At 38.0% G+C, this 21,879-nt stretch overlaps 1 protein-coding gene across 2 annotated transcripts in view; it reads right to left on the bottom strand.

The window, feature by feature from the left end:
• Positions 1 to 21,879, bottom strand: part of gpatch1 (G patch domain containing 1) — a 209,052-nt gene that overhangs the window by 79,970 nt on the left and 107,203 nt on the right. Inside the window, exon 9 of one of the 2 annotated variants that reach the window (XM_039763611.1) lies at positions 12,080 to 12,162. In XM_039763611.1, the coding sequence (XP_039619545.1) occupies positions 12,080 to 12,162 (83 nt within the window). The remainder of the gene's footprint in view (positions 1 to 12,079; positions 12,163 to 21,879) is intronic. The other variant, XM_039763613.1, reaches the window with a different exon arrangement.

The raw sequence follows: 21,879 nt of genomic DNA, 5'->3' as shown, positions 1-21,879 counted from the left end.
GTTTTCGCCGCTCATCGCCGGGTGCTCTCCATGCCAACGCTGATGTGCTCTCTCGGGTTCACGACCTCTCGGTTAGGGTCGCCCGACCCGACGGGTCTGGGCTGAGGGGGGGCCTTGTCACACACGCGCGCATGGGAGGCAGCTAAAGGGCTCGAGTGAAGGCAGTTCTGAGCCATGCCGGGATGTGGCAGAGTGCACTAACTCTCTTTCTCACTTCCCTGTAGACCTAACCCGGGAGGTTCCACCTGTCTCTCTGGACGTCACTTCTGGGACCGAGCCAATGGAGACAGACCTTGCCAGCTCCGCCCCCTGATGTCACATCCGGGACTAAACCAATGAAAGATGAACACGCGTGCCCATCCTTATGACCTCACTTCCTGCCTCCCCCTTTTCCCTTCTCTGACAGTCTTGTTTTGGACTCTGTTGTAAGCACTTCAGTGCTGGTATTTGGAAAAGTAAAACGACTTTGCAGCCAGGATACCTAATTACATGGGTGGCTGCCCCAAACCTTTTTCTGTCTTTGTCTCGTTTTGTGACTATATATATACATATATATATACACATATACACATATACATATATATATACACATATACATATACATATATATATACACATATACACATATATATATATACACATATACATATATATATATATATATACATATATATATATATATATATATATATATACATATATATATATATATATATATATATATATATATATATATATATATATATATATATATATATATATATATATATATATATATATATATATATATATATATATATATATATACATATATATATATACATATATATACATATATATATACATACATATATATATACATATATATGTATGCCCCATTCTCAGAGCTCAGTGCTCAGAGCTGAGAGTCACGTGTGCTTTGTGCTGACGTGTGCTTTGCAAACGCTAGAGTCTGTTGAGAGTGTTGGTTTGTTCTGTGGTGTGAGATTTACATTAAAAAAATACATTTTGCTCTTAAAACTTGGGTTTTGGTTGCCTCTAAGGAACCGTGTGGGAATTTTAAAGCTTTTTCCCTTTAGAAGGGTTTTTGCTTTTTTCGCCGCACAAGAGCAAAAGTAGCTGGGTGTTTGGAAGTGCGCTTGGAAAAGTTATTTGTACTTGTTCTTTTCTTGTTATCTGTATTTGAATTAGCATCGAGGCGGCAGGGTAGAAAGCAGCAGTAACTGATATCGGCATTTGTAAATAAATAACCGCGTCGTCGTAACAGCGATTCCTTAGTTTAAAGGAAAAGAAAAAAAGGCCGCGGCTGACTTCAAAGCAGTAAAAGGTGGAAACTCAGTAGTGCGCAGGTAAGCGGCCTGCGTTAAGACACCGATCAGGCACAAGGAGCAAATAAGGTAGTAAAGTTTTATTTATTTATTTTATTTTAGATTAAACAGTCCTTAGCGTCCAGAGGCAGAACAGTTAAGTGGGCGACAGCGTATTGGTTCATTAATACGGGGGAATACAAACAGTGCGAGTGAAGAGCTTATAAGTAAGAAGAGCGCAAAGCTAGAAGAGACAGAGAAAAGTAAAGTTAACCTCATAAAAAGGCAAACAGCAGGCAGCTGAGAGGGAGAACAGTACAGGAGCTTAAGGGGAAAAGGTGTAAAATATCTGTAGCAGATCTTAGTGTTACCATTTAAGTTAAGAAGAAATTTAATTTTAAGAAAGAAAAAAAAATATATAGTTAAGGCAGCTTAGTAATCCCAAATCAAATTTTAATAATGAGGCCAGTGCAATGCAAGTCCTGTTGGATGTTGGACTTTTAGATGATGGTTTGGAAGAGCCAGTTGTCTATGAGGGCTACATCTGCAAGAGATGCCAGCTGATCCAGCACCTCGAGCTCAGGGTCGCTGAACTGGAGGAGGAGTTGGCTGACCTGCGTTGTAATAGAGAATTGGCGGACTTGGCCCAGGTGTCCTTTAGAGAGATAGTGTGCACCCCTAAGGTGGCGCGTGAGGAGATTCCAGACCAGACAGGTAGGAATAGGTGGGTCACGGTCGCAAGGCGTAAGGTAAAGGGTGCACACTGTCCGGGCATCAACCCCAGAATTAGAAGTGTCTAACCGTTATCATGTCCTGGCGGAGCTGGACGGTGACTCTGATAATTCTGAGGTGGTAGGCAGGGTTGAGGAGCCCCAACGGGCCACCTCAAAACCAGTTCCCAAAAAGAGAGAGGTAGTGATAGTTGGGGACTCAATCATTAGGGGGATTGAAGCGCAGGTGTGCTCCAGAGAGAGAGAGTCTCAGACGGTGTGTTGCCTTCCGGGAGCACAGGTGGGAGACCTCCTGGAAGGGTGGATAGGCTCTTGGCCAGAGCGGGTGGATCCAGTTGTCATTGTCCACGTTGGAACAAATGACATACATAAGGGTAGTCTGTCAGTTCTGCGATCCAAATTCAAAGAGTTAGGTACCAAGCTGAGGAGCAGAACTGACAAGGTAGTCTTCTCCAGTTCTGCCTGTGCCACGCCAGTCCAGGTAAGATTGAGGAGATTAGAAGGCTTAACGCGTGGCTCAAATCTTGGTGCAGGGTAGAAGGGTATAGGTTTATGGGGCATTGGGACTCCTTTTGGAACAGATGGGACCTGTTCCGCGTGACGGGTTACATCTGAACCGGAGGGGCACCAATGTATTGGGGAGGCGTATGTGTAGGCTAGTCGAGGATTGTTTAAACTAGGGGATGGGGGGGCAGGGAGTTTAGGACAGGCCAGATTTAGATCTATACATGGAAGAACAAACAATGGTGTAGAAATAAAAATGCATAGTAATGTAAATTTTAAGCAAACACGTAAAGATAGAAGGATTAACACATTAAAAATAGCTTGCCTTAATGCTAGAAGTATCAAAAATAAGGTAAGTGAGTTGGAGTTGTATGTAGCAGAGCACAATTATGATATTATAGCAATAACGGAAACCTGGCTAAATAACAAAGATGGGGATGAGTGTAACATAGAGGGATACACATTTTTAGGAAGGATAGACAGAACAGAAAAGGAGGTGGGGTTGCTGTTTATGCCAAACAGGAATTAAATGTAAGTCATCTTCAGTTGGATGATGAGCCCCATCTTAGTGAGGACATGTGGCTTCGCCTGGAAAATATTAGGGAAAAGGTCTCATTTTAGGAGTGTGTTATAGACCACCCAATTCAGACAGTAATTTCAACACACATCTTTTAGTAATATCAAAAGGCAAGTTTACAGGGGATATTATAGTCATGGGGACTTTAATTATCCAAATATTAACTGGGATAACCTTACAGATGGAGGAGCACAAGAGCAGGAGTTTTAGAAGTAATCAGCGACTGTTTTTTAACACAGCATGTTAAAGCACCAACAAGGGGTGAAGCCTATCTGGATTTAGTATTCTGTAATAATCAGGATAGAATTGAGGGTGTAGAGGTGATTGAACCACTAGGGTCAAGTGACCATAATGTAATACAATTCTCAGTATTTTGTAAGAGTACAGATGCAAAGACTAAAATTGTTAAGTTGAACTTTAGTAGGGCTAATTTTGAGCAGATGCGACAAAGTCTAAGTAGGATAGACTGGGATAAGCTTTTAAATGTGGAGACAGTCGAGGAGCAGTGGAACAGGTTTAAAATGTTTTACATGTAATGCAGGACAGATACATACCTAAATTTGGAAGTAATAGGAAACTAAAAAATCTCCACGATGGATTAATAAAGATTTAAAAAAGAAGTTGCAAAGGAAAAAACTGCTGTATAAGGCATATAAGACTAATGACTGCAAAGAGAACCGTAGCGCGTATGAGAAAATGAGGGCAACCATTAAGAAGGATATCAGAGAGGCTAAAAGACAGTTGGAGAGGAATATAGCAGATAAGGCAAAGAAGACCCCAAGAGATTCTTTCAGTATTTTAGTAGTAAAAGAACAGTTAAGGAGGAGGTCAAGTTCATCAGGAATAGTAAAGGGAATTAAAAGATACAGACAATGAAATAGCAGATGCCCTAAACTTACATTTTTCTGAGGTGTTTACAAGTGAGCAAGTGGATAACCTGCCAGAGGTAAACACAACTACTAAGGAGGTACTGAGGGATTTGGAAATTGTAGAGGGAGAAGTGCTGCTCAGATTAAATAAGATGAAATCAAACAAATCACCAGGCCCAGATAATATTTATCCTCGTGTTCTTAAGGAGGCTAGTGAGTACATATATAAACCCTTGACACATATTTTAGGAAGTCACTGTGCACTGGAGAGATTCCAAAGGACTGGAAAATGGCAAATATCATCCCATTATATAAAAAGGGTGACAGGGCAGATCCAAGCAACTATAGGCCAGTAAGCTTAACAAGCATCACAGGAAAATTAATGGAAGGAATTATTAAGGATAAGATTGAGCAACACATGACAAGGACAGGAGTTATTCTGAACAGTCAGCATGGGTTCAGAAGGGGGAGGTCGTGTTTTACTAACATGTTGGAATTCTATGAGGAGGCAACAAAAGGATACGATCAAAGTGGAGCTTATGATATTATTTATCTGGACTTTCAGAAAGCATTTGATAAGGTGCCACATGAGAGGTTGGGCATCAAGTTAAAAGAAGTGGGAATTCAGGGTGATGTTTTTAGATGGGTGCAGAATTGGCTCAGACACAGGAAGCAGAGGGTGATGGTGCGAGGAACCTCATCAGAACTGGCGATGTTAAGAGTGGTGTTCCACAGGGGTCAGTGCTAGGGCCGCTGCTATTTTTAATATATATAAATGATTTAGATAGGAATATAAGTAACAAGCTGGTTAAGTTTGCAGATGATACCAAGATAGGTGGATTAGCAGATAATTTGGAATCCGTTATATCATTACAGAAGGACTTGGATAGCATACAGGCTTGGGCAGATTTGTGGCAGATGAAATTTAATGTCAGTAAATGTAAAGTATTACACATAGGAAGTAAAAATATTAGGTTTGAATACACAATGGGCGGTCGAAAAATCGAGAGTACACCTTATGAGAAGGATTTAGGAGTCATAGTGGACTCCAAGCTATCAACTTCCAAACAGTGTTCAGAAGCCATTAAGAAGGCTAACAGAATGTTAGGTTATATAGCACGATCTGTGGAGTACAAGTCCAAGGAGGTTATGCTCAACCTTTATAATGCACTGGTGAGGCCTCATCTTGAGTACTGTGTGCAGTTTTGGTCTCCAGGCTACAAAAGGACATAGCAGCACTAGAAAAGGTCCAGAGAAGAGCGACTAGGCTGATTCCAGGTCTACAGGGGTTGAATTATGAGGAAAGATTAAAAGAGCTGGGCCTTTACAGTTTAAGCAAAAGAAGATTAAGAGGTGACATGATTGAAGTGTTTAAAATTATGAAGGGAATTAGTACAGTGGATCGAGACTTGTATTTTAAAATGAGCTCATCAAGAACACGGGACACAGTTGGAAACTTGTTAAGGGTAAATTTCGCACAAACATTAGGAAGTTTTTCTTTACACAAAGAACGATAGACACTTGGAATAAGTTACCAAGTAGTGTGGTAGACAGTAAGACGTTAGGGACTTTCAAAACTCGACTTGATGTTTTCTTGGAGGAAGCAAGTGGATAGGACTGGCGAGCTTTGTTGGGCTGAATGGCCTGTTCTCGTCTAGATTGTTCTAATTCTAATACATATATATACATATATACATACATACATATATATATATATATATATATATATATATATATATATATATATATATATATATATATATATACATACATATATATATATATACATATATACATACATACATATATATATATATATACATATATATATATATATATATATATATATACATATATATATATATACATACATACATACATACATATACATATATATATATACATATATATATATATATACATATATATACATACATACATATATATATACATATATATATACATACATATATACATACATACATACATACATATATATATATATATATATATATATATATATATATATATATATATATATATATATATATATATATATATATATATATAAATAAAAAAAACTGGCAGGGAGACGAGATGTGATCTTCTCAGAAGACAATCTGATGTCCCGTGAGAGACACTTTAATGTCACGTGAGACAAAGCACTGAGACAGGACAGCTGCTGTACAGGCTTTTAAATGATCGACGCATAGCGTGACAAGTAGAACATGCACCACGGCAGCAGCAGAAAGCCAGTAGCTGATCTGTTTTCTTCTCCTTAGAATGTGTTCAGCTCCCTCCCTTCACAACGCGAGCGGGAGAGACGTGAAGTGGCAGGAGCATAGTGCGCCTTTGGAGGGCGTTGAGCAAAGCAATCGAGACCTGATCATCTCGGAGAGACACTTTGACAACACGTGAGACTAGACATTACAACCTTAGGAAGCAAAACCTGTGAGATGGTGACTTTTGCACGTCACGCCCTACTTACAATTTAAAACAAGTTCACGGATATCTAACCTAGCAGTTGTTGGAATGCTTTTGGCAGACACACTTCATGTGCTCCCAGCTCTTAAAACAATGACAAGCAGAACATGCAGATCCGAGTGCATCTCCTTAGCGTGCGTTATATATATTGCTGAAGCGATCAAAAAGTTTAATCGTGATAAACTGCATGACTTTGTGTAATTAATCGTGATTAACCTTAAATGTATTTTTTTATGTTGAAATTTTACCACAAAGATTTTTAAGCGCAATCAGACCATATTAAGAAGAATGGACACAATATAATGGCATATAAATGTACTTCATGTATTCAGGTAACTGGAACAAGAGGAAATAAAGACAAAACTTCAACTGTGAAGAGGCTTTATTCACTCATACTCTAGGGCTGTGCAATGGTGAACATAGAAAACAAACAATTGGGCTTATATTGTAAAACAGATGACATATTTAAGACATGTAGTCTCATACTAGAGTCTCCATGTATTCCTCAATAATACTTATTAAATCTCACTCAAAAGCCATACAAAAACTCCAGAAACAGGGTTTTATAAACAGAATACAATTCAAAATTGTTAATGTAGTTAGCTTAAGTTAATTTCTCAGCAGAAACAGCAGGTTGGCCTTTTGGATTATTATGAATAATACACTATTTCTATTTTATTAAACCAAGCCAGTTGCTTAAACATACAAGTTTGGTCACATTTCCAGAGGACAAGGCAGCTTGCTTTTTCTGCACAACATACCCAGAGAGTGAGAACAACCTCTTGTAAGGCACTGATGTGGCAGGTGCTGCCAAGTACTTGTGAGCAAGACAAGCTAGCTCTTTGTATACCAGAGCATGTGTGGACCACCATTTTAGGGGGCAATCTTCCATGCTGATGAAAAGCTCAACTTTATAGTGCTCTAGACATTTTTGAATACAGTCCTCCTCCACACTCTCCCATTAATGATCAATGGAGACACACATTTTTCAATGACTGTGCGAGATTGCTAGAAGAAAAAATAAACGTGTATATATTACCTGCAGGGCTCGAGCAATGCTTTAGCTTCTGAAATTTCTCCAGCTCAGCATTTGTTGGCATGAACACATTAATTTTATGTAGGGCTAGTGCACCTCTTAGTGGTTGCTCGTTTTTTCACACACGCTTCACCATCTCCAGAGTGGAGTTCCATCTAGTTGGTATGTCTTATACGAGTGTCTTAGTCTTCAGGCCAAGCGCGACTTGCTGTTTCTCAAGCTTTGCAGTATTTGATGGACTGTGCCTGAAGTTCCCCACCATCTTTCGGCATTTGGAAAGTGCACCGTCGCACTATTCTACAGAGAATGTGACATAACGTCGAATGCTGTGTGCAATGCTTAGCAAGTGTTTGAAAGGCAGCCGTCTCGCCGCTGAAATTAAAATTTCGTGCACTATCTGTACTGAGTGTGCTTACTTTATTCTCAACATTCCACTGCTTTGCTACATCCATAAAATGTTTGGTGCACGTTTCGGCATGTCTCTCCGATGTTTCCATGACCGTCAAAGCATGTGAATGCAGTTTCCATTGTTCATCGATATAATGGGTTGTAACCCCGAGGTAGCTATGTTTTCCAAGTGAAGTCCAGTAGTTGCCAGTAAGGGTGACAGTCTCCATGATCTCCAACTCCTTAGCTAGTTTTGGCCTCTCCGAGTCATATAGCTTGTGTATCCTAGTTATGACTGTGGCTCTCGAGGGTAATTCATAAGTTGAGTTGTTGGACGTGATCCAAATTATGTCGCACAGACCTTCGTCCTCCACTATGTAAATCAGCCTGCATGCTGTGGCTATCCATTTAGCAATTGCTACCATTAATTTGCTGGAGGTTGACGTGTCCATTGGTTTCTGCCAAACACTGTCGAGCGTGGTCTGTCGCATATTACCCAGGCTAATGCTATTAGTGTAAAATGGATGTTTGGCTTGCATGTAATATTGTACCAGTAGAATGCTTGTATTCCAGTGATAACTAAACTCGGCTTGACAGTAACTACACACAACCTTAGTTTTATCGAGTGAGCCATTGGGCAAAGTTTTAAAATTGAACTTCCCATTTAATGGACCTTTTTCCATTGTGCTACAATTAGGAATATGGAGTGACTTCTACAAGGAATAACTTGAAGGCTAGAGTGGCACGCATTCAGTTTGCAGGCTCAGCTTGAACTACAGGAATTTCGTAGAGTCAAAAAGAACCTGTGTTAAGGACACAAATTTTTTTTAACGGTGTTAAAGTTAGAATACATTAACGCGTTATTAAGCTGAGCACACACTAATGAGATGTGGATGGATCAGCTGCTGGCTATCGACTACCGAGCTGCGTGATCAGCATGTCACGCTGCATGACAATCATTTAAAAGCCTATACAGCAGCTGTCCTTTAAGCCAGCTGCTACTGCCGTGCTGTGTGATCTGCATGTCGCGCTGTGTGTCGATCATTTAAAAGCCTGTACATTAGCTGTCCTTTTGTCTCACTTCCTTGTCTCATGGGACGCTAAAGTGTCTCCAAGAAATTGTTTGTAAGTAGGGAGTGATGTGCAAGAAGTCTCGTGGGACTTGAAAGTGTCTCTCTGAGATGATCATGTCTCAACCCAAGATTTTATATTTATATATATATATATATATATATATATATATATATATATATATATATATATATATATATATATATATTTATATATATATATATATATATATATATATATATATATATATATATATATATATATATACACACACACACACATACATATACACACACACAAATAAAGACAGGTAATAATTGTTATATTTTTGCTATCACTTAAGCTATGTGTACCCTTCAACACCTTTTCTCTGTATTTGCATTTGTAAACGTCTTAATTGGTACTCCTGATCAAGCATGCTCCTGTAAGGTCTGCTTCTCAAACTGTCATTATGTTCAAGGCACCTTTCTAAGGTATTAATTCTGATGCCTTCTACTCACTAAAGAATTCAAGCACACCAAAAATTGGGACTGCCTTGCACCAAGACTCAACAAATCTGCTGTTAGGACATTTCCCTGAATACTGCTATGCAGCATCACTTCTCTGATCTGAGAGCTGGAAATAAAACAGTATTTCTTTTTGTACAATCTGAGGAGTCCACACAGATGCAGAAATTAGACTACAACAAAAAATTGGCCCTAAAGAACCAGCTCTGCTCAAAATGAAGCTAGCAGACTAGTATTACAGAGAATAAAGGAAAACCCTAAGAATTACAGGACTGACCGAAGGCATACATAAAGGATTCTTTTATAACCAAGGCTTAGTTAAAATAGTTTATGTAGCAGATTGGTATCAACTTTAAATCTGAACAGGATTCTAGATTTTTTTCAGCACAAGTGGCACTCATAGACCTTTTCTTATTCTTTGCTCCCCAAGATATTCTTACATATGTAAGAAGTTATCCATGGAATATTTTACATTACATTTTTCCTAGACTTTAATGTTGCTTAATCCCAAGGTAGCAATGCCATCATCTTAGCAATTAAGTGTGCAAGACATATGCAATTTCTTTTTCAATTTTACCCTACAATACTGAAGCTACATCTAGGCAATTCCCAAATCTTAACACTGAAGGCAACAAAAATCATTCAAAATAATGTCAATAAAACCATTAGTTACCATGTAATCCATTAGCTCTTTATTACAAGAAATTATATCCAGAGCTTGCAGAGAAAAAATATTTGGTTTGAAGAATATCATATCTGAGTCTTGGCGTAAATTCTAATGCTGTTACGAATCTATACATCAATCACTCTCCACCTCCAAAAAGAGAATTACCCTTTACCATCAACTTTAATTCTTTATAAACTTTGCATCACTTTACGTTCATGGATTGTAGCCATAATTTAAACCCATTGGCAAGAGATTCTGTTTTACTATCATCTTCACACGAATGAGTCACAAAATTATGTGCACTATTCTTGATTTTCACTTACTTACCGCTGATCTAAAAAATGCATGTCTAATTCCCTCATCACTGACAAACAATGAATGTTGCGTTTGCAGCTTAACCACTTCAGAAATGCCACCTACAAGATAATCTGCTGAATATAATCAGCACTGTCAACAGTTTTTTGAAAAACAGCTCTGTTGTTAAGTTCCTTCTTTGTGAATAATTCCGTATTCATAAGTTAAGATATGAAATACTTTGTCAAAGGTTCTGCAATAGCATCCAGTACTACCTAACTTGTAAAAAAAAAGAAACTACAGTTAGTGTTAAAACTGCAAATCCCTGAGTAAATCCGGCCTGCAATTTTGATAATTATTATAATTTGAAAATAACTGCATTGAGGTTGTCACTTACTTTTTGCTAATGCATTCTTTTGAATCTATGGCCATCAATAAATATGTCTGCCACTATTTGTCTAAGGCAGCTACTAGCAGTTATTTGATGCTTAGACTATGCATAAGTTAATCTTTTGTGCTTATAAAGTAACTGTAATGAAATGTAATTTCAACATTTTAATTGATTACAAGAAAATTGATATTTTTATCTTTTAACTCAAATGTATTTTCTGAATTCCCAATTCTTGTTTCCAACAATATACTGTAGATAATTTTATATTTGGGCAAAATGAGTCAAATGTCCCATTAACACTTCCTGAACAGAAGGAGCTTTTCAGCCAAAAAGAATTATGGAAAAGGCACTAGATCTACCAGAATGCCATACTGCATTCTCAAATTTGATGCCCACCACTCCCTCTTTATCCGAGTTTCAATAAGCTAGCTAAAGATCCCATTTAAAACATCCAGTTGAATATGGCAGTTATTTTACTTTTTTCTGAAAAAAGATAATGCACCTTGGCATTTTCAGTCTGTTGACACCCGCAGTTGAAAAACCAAGTCCTGTAACTTATATTTATTTGTTAATGCACTGTGATGCTATGCAAAAAAAAAAATAAATAAAAATCACATTTTTGATTGATTGAGTCCTCTCTTTACAAGATCACATACACACAGTGTTGACTAAGTTGCATTACATCCTACAGAACCAGCAATTTATTTTCCCCTCAAAATTTAAAATTACACTCTTCCTTTTAAAAGAGTTGTTTGTATTATCAAAAAGAAATCACCATCACAATTTATACAGAAATCAAAGTGCATACTCTGTTTTTCTAGTGTGAGCATTATGTTTAAATCATAAGGTGTCCCATTTCATGTTGGCATAGGGGTGAACCATAGTGTATCTACTTAATCTTTTTTGGTAAGTGTCAATTGGGATGTTAGAATGAATCAACTCTTTAAAGGAGAACTTGAGACTGCAGATAATTTTAAAATTGTGCAAGCCAACATATTCTTTAGAGAAATTAAAGGTTGAATGTTATTTCCATGATGAAAAGAAAAGAAGGTAAAACACAAAATGTTTTGGCCTGTTTATGGCTTTTACCTTCTTTTCATTTTTGAAATCAACTGTAACCCTTTTTTTTCTTTGCAGATGCACTTTGACACAGCCCTACACTAATCCATATTCTTTAGGGTTCCATTGCTTAAAATAGTAAAGTATTAAAAATAAACTAAAGAAAATATTAGTGACAAATGTACTCCGCACTTACTTTTTTGATGGATAATGATTTAGAAGGTTTTGTAAATCCTTCCAGAATTTTTCCAGCGTATGCAATGTCCTTAATAAATTCTGCTGCAACATAAAGATGAATTAGCTCAAACATTTGAATGTAATGCTGCGAACATAAAATTAGCATGAAACAAGTTTTTAAGACACCTGTATCACTGCATACTAAGGAGGTGTCTAAGTTTAATCTCCTATTCAATGTTGCATTTTAGGCAAGGAAACTCCTTTGAAACGGACAAGATAGGATTATATTCCCCTTTTAAAAAAATCTTTGTACTTGCACAGATATTAGAAAGATGATTGCAATTGTTAATCGTTGCATTCGGTGGACTTAGTAAAAAAAAAATACATAGTATATTAACAACTGCTAAAAGGAAAATTTACATTGGCTAGTGACTTAAATAAAAGCAATTCCCATTTTTGTGGGAAGTACCACAAAGCTAAATGAAGTTCTGGGCTGTTGCTTCATACTATTTTGTTCCTGTATCTATTTGTGAAGTGAGTTTCTAGTTTGTATGCTAGGCATCAGCTTAGGAGCATTCAATGCCAACCATTGATACTATCTTCTCAGCAGTTCCTTTATTTTCATGAATGGGTTATCAAGGTGCAGCCAAAGTGTGGAAAAGAACCAGTATGGGAAACTAAAAGTTTCATATAAAGATAAACCAACTGATCTCTAGTACATGCTGGTACTATATATCTAAGACAATGATCTCTTCCTAGAGAAAGAGTGCCCAGAACTCTGAATAAGGAAAGCAGCTCCTCAAGGGGATGAGTTAATTTAGCTTGAGGTTCAAGGGTGATTGACTTATACACCTACAAGTCAGGGCAACATTAGTTTTGTGGATATTGCATACACTATGGTATGTGAAAAGCAATGTACTAATCAGTTTATGTCCTATCCATGGCCCCCACATGGGAGGGGGCTGACAAGGCTCTAGCCAGGGGGCCCGTGATCACAGGGGCCCAGCACAGGATGAGTAGATATTATGCACAAACAAAACGTATGAACAGAAAGCAAGAATTGATCCTACAGTGTTGAGTATCAACTTCAGCATAAAATATTTTGAAAACTAAAGTTTCAGATAAAAAAAATGTCTACATACATTTTTCTACAACTTTCTCGCTTTAACGTTTTACGAATCCAAATAAAACGTGGACCTCTCCACTGATCGAAAATTTTGATATTAATTGCTATTTGGTGCCATATACTTTTATACATTCTTTATTTGTAAATATTATAAACAATAAACTTAATCATACATGGTTTTAAACACAATTAAATAAGAAATACTACACAAAAAATGTAACATTTACATCACTTATTTCTGCAGATATAAAGAGTTAAAGTAAAAATTTCGATTTTTTTCAAAATTGTCAACATTTTCAAAAAGACGTATTTCCGGCTTTTTGCAAGAAAATTGAGGCCAGAGACAACCGTCATTATTTTAGTTGGAAAATTTCCTATAGGAACCCCTACATTAGAAAAGGATATAAAAAAATTCCAGAGTACATGAAAAACTCATGAAAAAGTATTATTCAGGAGGCGAAAGCAATTGCTGAGGTAGTAGCAGTGTGAACTCAATTTCCAAATAACCGAAAACCTTCTACAGAACCAGAATATGATTTCAAAATTTCGGTAGTTTTCCCAGTATTGGATTTTATCATCAACAATTTAAAGACAAGATTTAAAGCAGCAGATGCCATATGTGAATTATTCTCACCCATTGTGAATTTTCAGAACTTGGACAATGGTCAACTTACCGCAAGAGCTGCAAAACTTGTACATGCATATGCAGAAGATCTGTCAGAGGACTTACTGGATGAAATCTTTCACTTTAAAGGTATTTACAAGACAGGTTTTGGTGTTGAAAAAAGACCAATTAGAATTTTGAACACAATTTACAACAAAAAACTTCAAGGTATATTAGCCAATATCTGTCTCACTATTAAATTGTTTTGTACAGCCCCAGTTACTGTTTCTTCAGCAGAAAGATCGTTTAGCAGATTGGCAAATTCATTAAAAACATGGCAAAGAAGTACAACTAGTCAAAAATGACTTAATCATCTAGCAATTCTGTGTATCGAAAATGATTTAGCTAAACATGTTGATTTTAGGGAGGTCATTGAAAATTTTGCGTCAAAGAAAGCTAAAAACAGATTTTGCAATAATTTTTGATACTATTTTAACTTTTTCATTAGGATCTTTACTTTATAAATCTATACTAATAAAAGGCAAAGCCCTCACTGACTCACCCACTCACTCATCACTAATTCTCCAACTTCCCGTGTGGGTGGAAGGCTGAAATTTGGCTGGCTCATTCCTTATAGCTTCCGTACAAAAGTTGGGCAGGTTTCATTTCGAAATTCTACGTGTAATGGTCATAACTGGAACCTATTTTTCTCCATATACTGTAATGGAGTTCAGCTCAATAGCCGTGGGGGGGCGGAGTTTCGTGAGACATCATTACGCTTCCAACGTAATCACGTGAACTGACTGTGAGCGGAGTACATAGAAAACAAGGAAGAGCTCCAAAAAGCGCTGAAGAAAACATGCATTATACAATTGAGAAGGCAGCAAAACAATAAGAAGCGAGCGAGTGACACATACAAGCATATTCATAAGTGCAGCTACTGCGGAAACAAAGCATGGTGTAAACCATAAGTTTAAATTAAGTTCATAGACAGGCTGCCGCTGGCGTTTGTCATGCCCACGACTAATGCGGGATATGAGTTTAATGAGAGGACGCAGGGTATAAACAAGAGTTTTGATATCTTTGTAACTAAGTTAAAATTGCTGGTGAAGGGCTGTGCTTATGCAAATTCCGAGAGACTGTGTTTGTGGGGGGATTGACAGTTGAGGCGGGTGGGGGGAGTGTTGTGATGTGAGATTTTGCATATAACTTGATAAATGTTTTGTATGTCTTTATTTGTAATCTAGGCGAAGCAATGCAATTTAGTTATACTTTGGTGAGAGGCATTCTTGTTTGCCCCCCCTTTACGACTTCTCTTTGTAATTTTACGACAGGATTTGGGGGATGTGTCTTAAACCAGTTTGATGAGTATTTCTTTGCTAAAGTATTTTCTCCCATCCCACACAAAGCCAGGTTAGCACAATATATGGTCTTGGGGGGGCAGGAGATCAGATGATCCATTTCCCTCATTGGTCTGAGGTATGGCTGTTTGGAATTGGCTTCTCTCAGAGGCCTTCAAGTACCATGATGTCCTATTGGCTGTAGGGAGTTGGACAGAAAACCTATAAATTTGCTTGCTCAACCACATTCTCTCTCTCTAACCAACATATGAAGAAGCATCTCTCTTGCTAACCTGTGATGATGAAGACAACACAATGAAGAGCACAGCTCAGCAGCCATATTGAACAGACATGTGGCTGAAAGCTGAGCACCAACGATGTTTTAACTAGAGACATTTTAAGTAACTACAAGTCTGTGTGCCACCTGAATTACACATCACCATTTTATCAGGTTGCATGGTTACCAATATTCAAATGTACTTTGCATTTTGTTATTATTTATGAATATTATCAGTAATACATTATTTTATGTGTAACTTAACTGCTGCTTGTCTTTTTTTACTACATCTAATTGCCTGAGGTTATAGATATAGAGGGGAAGGTGGGGATAAGTTATATACGGAGTGGTAAGTCTGTGAGATTAGGCATTCTAAGGCTGCATATTAATAATAAAATAGGGGAAATTAGAGCAATATATATTACTCTACCAAGATAAAACAGGGAGTGACGTCATCCTCTCCCATCCAATTCACCTCATTTCGCTCTGAGCTGAGCTCCACAGCTAACGTGGTCTTGCAGAAGCAACTTTGTCACGCTGCCACCAAATACTCACAGAAAAATCCACAAGTTAATACACACGCTGTCTCTACAGTTTCTCCACACTCTGAATCCTCCAGGCTCTACTTACAAAAGGTTACATTGACAATCATGTTACGTTATTTTTAAAATGTTTCCTTTTCTTAGCACAAGCACAGCTGAGAAGCTTCGATGGATGTCCTACATAATGCATTAAAAATAACACATTTAATCACACTTTGCATTCCAAGCAAAGGGGAACTTCTCTCAATGCATGATTTCCTGGTACACCGATTACATTGATGCACACATCAGAGCTACAAAAATATATGAGTCGGAAGAAAGCGCGTTGCTAGGACTGATTGGAGGAAAATTTCATTTCAAAAGACTACCCGACGGAAGCCTTGATAAAAGCGTGGTTTTGTGCAAACTGTGCAAAAAGGAGTTTGCATAACACCGAGGCACTTCAACCTTACGGTACCATCTAAATGCAAAACATGTTACAGCGAACACAGAAACTGTGTATGCTGTTAGCACTAGCAGTACGAGTTTGAGTACCAACAAAAGGTGTCGGCAGCCCAAAACTGATGAAATGACTGGCTTCAGGACCAAAATTAGTAAGTCAACATCGGTCAAACTTACAAATTCTCTCACAAAATGGATTGCATTGGACTGTAGACCACTAACAGTGCTGGAAGATAGGGGGTTACAAAATGTGCTAGAGTTAGCGTCAACTGCCGTGCCGAGACTATTTCAAGTAAAATTCAACAGCTTTATGACACTGAAAAGCAAGCAAAATTAGATGCATTACAGAAAGCAGACTTTTTGGCTCTTATTGGGGATCATTGGACTTCCATGACCATTAGTATCTATCTATCTATCTATCTAGTAATTTTAATTACATCTAATTACAAAATGTTCAATGACCACACTGTTTTAGCCTAATGTACAAAATAATTTTGGCTAAGGTTACTCAGAGTTTAAAGGTGAAGCTGGTCAAATTAACTTTTATGTTTCTGCCTTATTTTTTTTAAGATGAAAAACTGCACTTTATGTTGAAATTTTTATTATTATTTAAAGAAAATACCATTCTGAACATGTACTTAAATTATTTAAAATACCACTTTATTTTTAAGTCTGCCACAGAGGATGATTTTGATTTGAATTGAAATGCAGTTTAAATCCTTTTTTTTTTCAGAAATTAAAAGAGCTTGAGTTTACAATATTCATGTCAATGTTTATTTGATTCTGTCGCCCACTAAAACCCTTTTAAATAAAAAAAAACATTTGCGCTTTGGAGCAAATTTACATGTGCAATTGAATGAGATAAATCAAGATTAAATTAATTACAAAGCCTCTAATTAGATTAATTTTTTTTTAATCAAGTCCCACCCCTAATATATATACAGTGGTGTAAAAAACTATTTGCCCCCTTCGTGATTTCTTATTCTTTTGCAGGTTTGTCACACAAAATGTTTCTGATCATCAAACACATTTAACCATTAGTCAAATATAACACAAGTAAACACAAAATGCAGTTTTTAAATGATGGTTTTTATTATTTAGGGAGAAAAAAATTCCAAACCTACATGGCTCAGTGTGAAAAAGTAACCTAACTGCGGTGTATCAGACCTGAGTTCAATTTCCGTAGCCACCCCCAGGCCTGATTACTGCCACACCTGTTTCAATCAAGAAATCACTTAAATAGGAGCTACCTGACACAGAGAAGTAGACCAAAAGCACCTCAAAACCTAGACATCCTGCCAAGACCCAAAGAAATTCTGGAACAAATGAGAACAGAAGTAATTGAGATCTATCAGTCTGGTAAAGGTTATAAAGCCATTTCTAAAGCTTTGGGACTCCAGCGAACCACAGTGAGAGCCATTATCCACAAATGGCAAAAACATGGAACAGTGGTGAACCTTCCCAGGAGTGGCCGGCCGACCAAAATTACCCCAAAGAGCGCAGAGACGACTCATCCGAGAGGTCACAAAAGACCCCAGGACAACGTCTAAAAGAACCGCAGGCCTCACTTGCCTCAATTAAGGTCAGTGTTCACGATTCCACCATAAGAAAGAGACTGGGCAAAAACAGCCTGCATGGCAGATTTCCAAGACGCAAACCACTGTTAAGCAAAAAGAACACTAGGGCTCGTCTCAATTTTGCTAAGAAACATCTCAATGATTGCCAAGACTTTTGGGAAAATACCTTGTGGACTGATGAGACAAAAGTTGAACTTTTTGGAAGGCAAAATGTCCCGTTACATCTGCCGTAAAAGGAACACAGCATTTCAGAAAAAGAACATCATACCAACAGTAAAATATGGTGGTGGTAATGTGATGGTCTGGGGTTGTTTTGCTGCTTCAGGACCTGGAATGCTTGCTGTGATAGATGGAACCATGAATTCTACTGTCTACCAAAAAATCCTGAAGGAGAATGTCCGCCATCTGTTCACAACTCAAGCTGAAGCGATCTTGGGTGCTGCAACAGGACAATGACCCAAAACACACCAGCAAATCCACCTCTGAATGGCTGAAGAAAACAAAATGAAGACTATGGAGTGGCCTAGTCAAAGTCCTGACCTGAATCCAATTGAGATGCTATGGCATGACCTTAAAAAGGCGGTTCATGCTAGAAAACCCTCAAATAAAGCTGAATTACAACAATTCTGCAAAGATGAGTGGGCCAAAACTCCTCCAGAGCGCTGTAAAAGACTCATTGCAAGTTATCGCAAATGCTTGATTGCAGTTATTGCTGCTAAGGGTGGCCCAACCAGTTATTAGGTTCAGGGGCAATTACTTTTCACACAGGGCCATGTAGGTTTGGATTTTTTTCTCCCTAAATAATAAAAACCATCATTTAAAAACTGCATTTTGTGTTTACTTGTGTTATATTTGACTAATGGTTAAATGTGTTTGATGATCAGAAACATTCTGTGTGACAAACATGCAAAAGAATAAGAAATCAGGAAGGGGGCAAATAGTTTTTCACACTATATATATATATATATATATATATATATATATATATATATATATATATATATATATATATATATATATATATACACACACACATATACACACTCACCAAAAGGATTATTAGGAACACCATACTAATACGGTGTTTGACCCCCTTTCACCTTCAGAACTGCCTTAATTCTATGTGGCATTGATTCAACAAGGTGCTGAAAGCATTCTTTAGAAATGTTGGCCCATATTGATAGGATAGCATCTTGCAGTTGATGGAGATTTGTAAGAATGCACATCCAGGGCACGAAGCTCCCGTTCCACCAGATCCCAAAGATGCTCTATTGGGTTGAGATCTGGTGACTGTGGGGGCCATTTTAGTACAGTGAACTCATTGTCATGTTCAAGAAACCAATTTGAAATGATTCGAGCTTTGTGACATGGTGCATTATCCTGCTGGAAGTAGCCATCAGAGGATGGGTACATGGTGGTCATGAAGGGATGGACATGGTCAGAAACAATGCTCAGGTAGCGCATGGCATTTAAACGATGCCCAATTGGCACTAAGGTGCCTAAAGTGTGCCAAGAAAACATCCCCCACACCATTACACCACCACCACCAGCCTGCACAGTGGTAACAAGGTATGATGGATTCATGTTCTCATTCGGTTTACGCCAAATTCTGACTCTACCATTTGAATGTCTCAACAGAAATCGAGACTCATCAGACCAGGCAACATTTTTCCAGTCTTCAACTGTCCAATTTTGGTGAGCTTGTGCAAATTGTAGCCTCTTTTTCCTATTTGTAGTGGAGATGAGTGGTACCCGTGGGGTCTTCTGCTGTTGTAGCCCATCCGCCTCAAGGTTGTGCGCTTTGTGGCTTCACAAATGCTTTGCTGCATACCTCGGTTGTAACGAATGGTTATTTCAGTCAAAGTTGCTCTTCTATCAGCTTGAATCAGTCGGCCCATTCTCCTCTGACCTCTAGCATCAACAAGGCATTTTCGCCCACAGGACTGCCGCATACTGGATGTTTTTTTCCTTTTCACACCATTCTTTGTAAACCCTAGAAATGGTTGTGCATGAAAATCCCAGTAACTGAGCAGATTGTGAAATACTCAGACCGCCCGTCTGGCACCAACAACCATGCCACGCTCAAAATTGCTTAAATCACCTTTCTTACCCATTCTGACATTCAGTTTGGAGTTGAGGAGATTGTCTTGACAAGGACCACACCCCTAAATTCATTGAAGCAACTGCCATGTGATTGGTTGATTAGATAATTGCATTAATGAGAAATTGAACAGGTGTTCCTAATAATCCTTTAGGTGAGTGTATATGGATATATAGATATATACATATATAGATATATATATATTAGGGGTGGGACTTGATTAAAATAGAGAAAATATATATGTGGATATGGATATATGTGGATATATATATATATATATATATATATATATATAGATAGATATAGATATATATGACAGCAACACTCATGACAATGTCAATCATGTTACGTTATTAAAAGTTTTCCTTTTCTTTTTCATTACTTCTTTAACACATGTGGAAAAATAATAAATAGTTTGATCAATCTGGTGTACGTGACAAAAGCAATGCAGACCCTTTCTTCTCTATAGTGCACATGACAAGTGCAACTTCTTATTTCTCTTAACGAACAAAAAAAACCACAAGTGACCAACTGATGAACTAAAACCACAAGTGACCAACTGATGAATTTAAAGGATGTGGTAAATGCAGATCCAAGCAAAATGTTGTAAGATGTAACGGTTTGAAATTCTTGTGCAACAAAAGTCATAAGACAAAGGCCCTATAAAAGATTTGGGACACCGACCCCTCGAGGCAGATGAAGGGCAGGTTTCCTACGACTGTGCTTCTCTGTCATCTTACCTTGCCTGGTGTGTACTAATAAAATATGTTTTACTAACTTTAATTATCTCTCTCTGTCTTCAGTCACAAGAAACAACACTATAGAAAAAGTGTCAACACACACTACTTCTCCGCTGCGAAGCGCGGGTATTTTGCTAGTCTATACTAATAAAAGGCAAAGCCCTCACTGACTGACTGACTCATCACTAATTCTCCAACTTCCTGTGTAGGTAGAAGGCTGAAATTTGGTAGGTTCATTCCTTATAGCTTACTTACAAAAGTTAAGCAGGTTTCATTTTGAAATTCTATGCGTAACGGTCATAATGGTCAAAAATGTCCACCATGTTGAACTTTCTTATTTATGGCCCCATCTTCACGAAATTTGGTAGGCGGCTTCCCTGCGCTAACCGAAACCGATGTAGGTACTTATTTTGGTGGTATGATGCTACTGTCGGCCGCCATATTGAACTTTCCAACGGGCTTTGTTACCTATAGGCCCATCATCAAGAAATTTGGTACACGGGTTCCCAACACTAATTGAATCCTACTTACGTACATATATACGCCCATAGCCTGCAGCTCGGTCGCGGTGAGGCGGCGCGGGTCCCCCATCCCAATGCCTCCCACGCTGTTGGCTGCCTGCCTATATAAGGCCGTCCGTCGCTCCAATCTCTTCATTCCATTCCTTGCTTCACCGCGGGATTCACGTCTCACTGCTGATAACTGCAGCCTTTTTATATAATCCACAGCGTCTCTGCTGTTTTATTGTTCGTTTATTACAATTATAGTTATTGTGTAGGTATTTTAGACTTACTTTACATTGTTCAGGTACCCATTTCCTTTATCATTCCAACCGTACCCCCATTAACATGTCCATCGAGGTGATCACAATCGATTAAAGAACTGTCACTTACCGAGTGGTTTCCATGCCCGGAGATGGCACCTGCCTTTTCCATTCTCTTTGTTACATATTGCACTGACAAATAAGGCTCACTCTTGATATCCGGAGGAACATTGTGTCTTATGTATTGAATAACTGGGACAGGTTCAAGTTGTGGACTGATGACGGTACAGGAGATAATTATACTACAC

Source organism: Polypterus senegalus, chromosome 9 (genome assembly GCF_016835505.1).
Source record: "Polypterus senegalus isolate Bchr_013 chromosome 9, ASM1683550v1, whole genome shotgun sequence".
In the NCBI taxonomy this organism is placed as follows: domain Eukaryota; kingdom Metazoa; phylum Chordata; class Cladistia; order Polypteriformes; family Polypteridae; genus Polypterus; species Polypterus senegalus.
The sequence above is the reverse complement of the archived record's forward strand: the minus strand, read 5'-3'. Positions and strand labels throughout refer to the sequence as shown.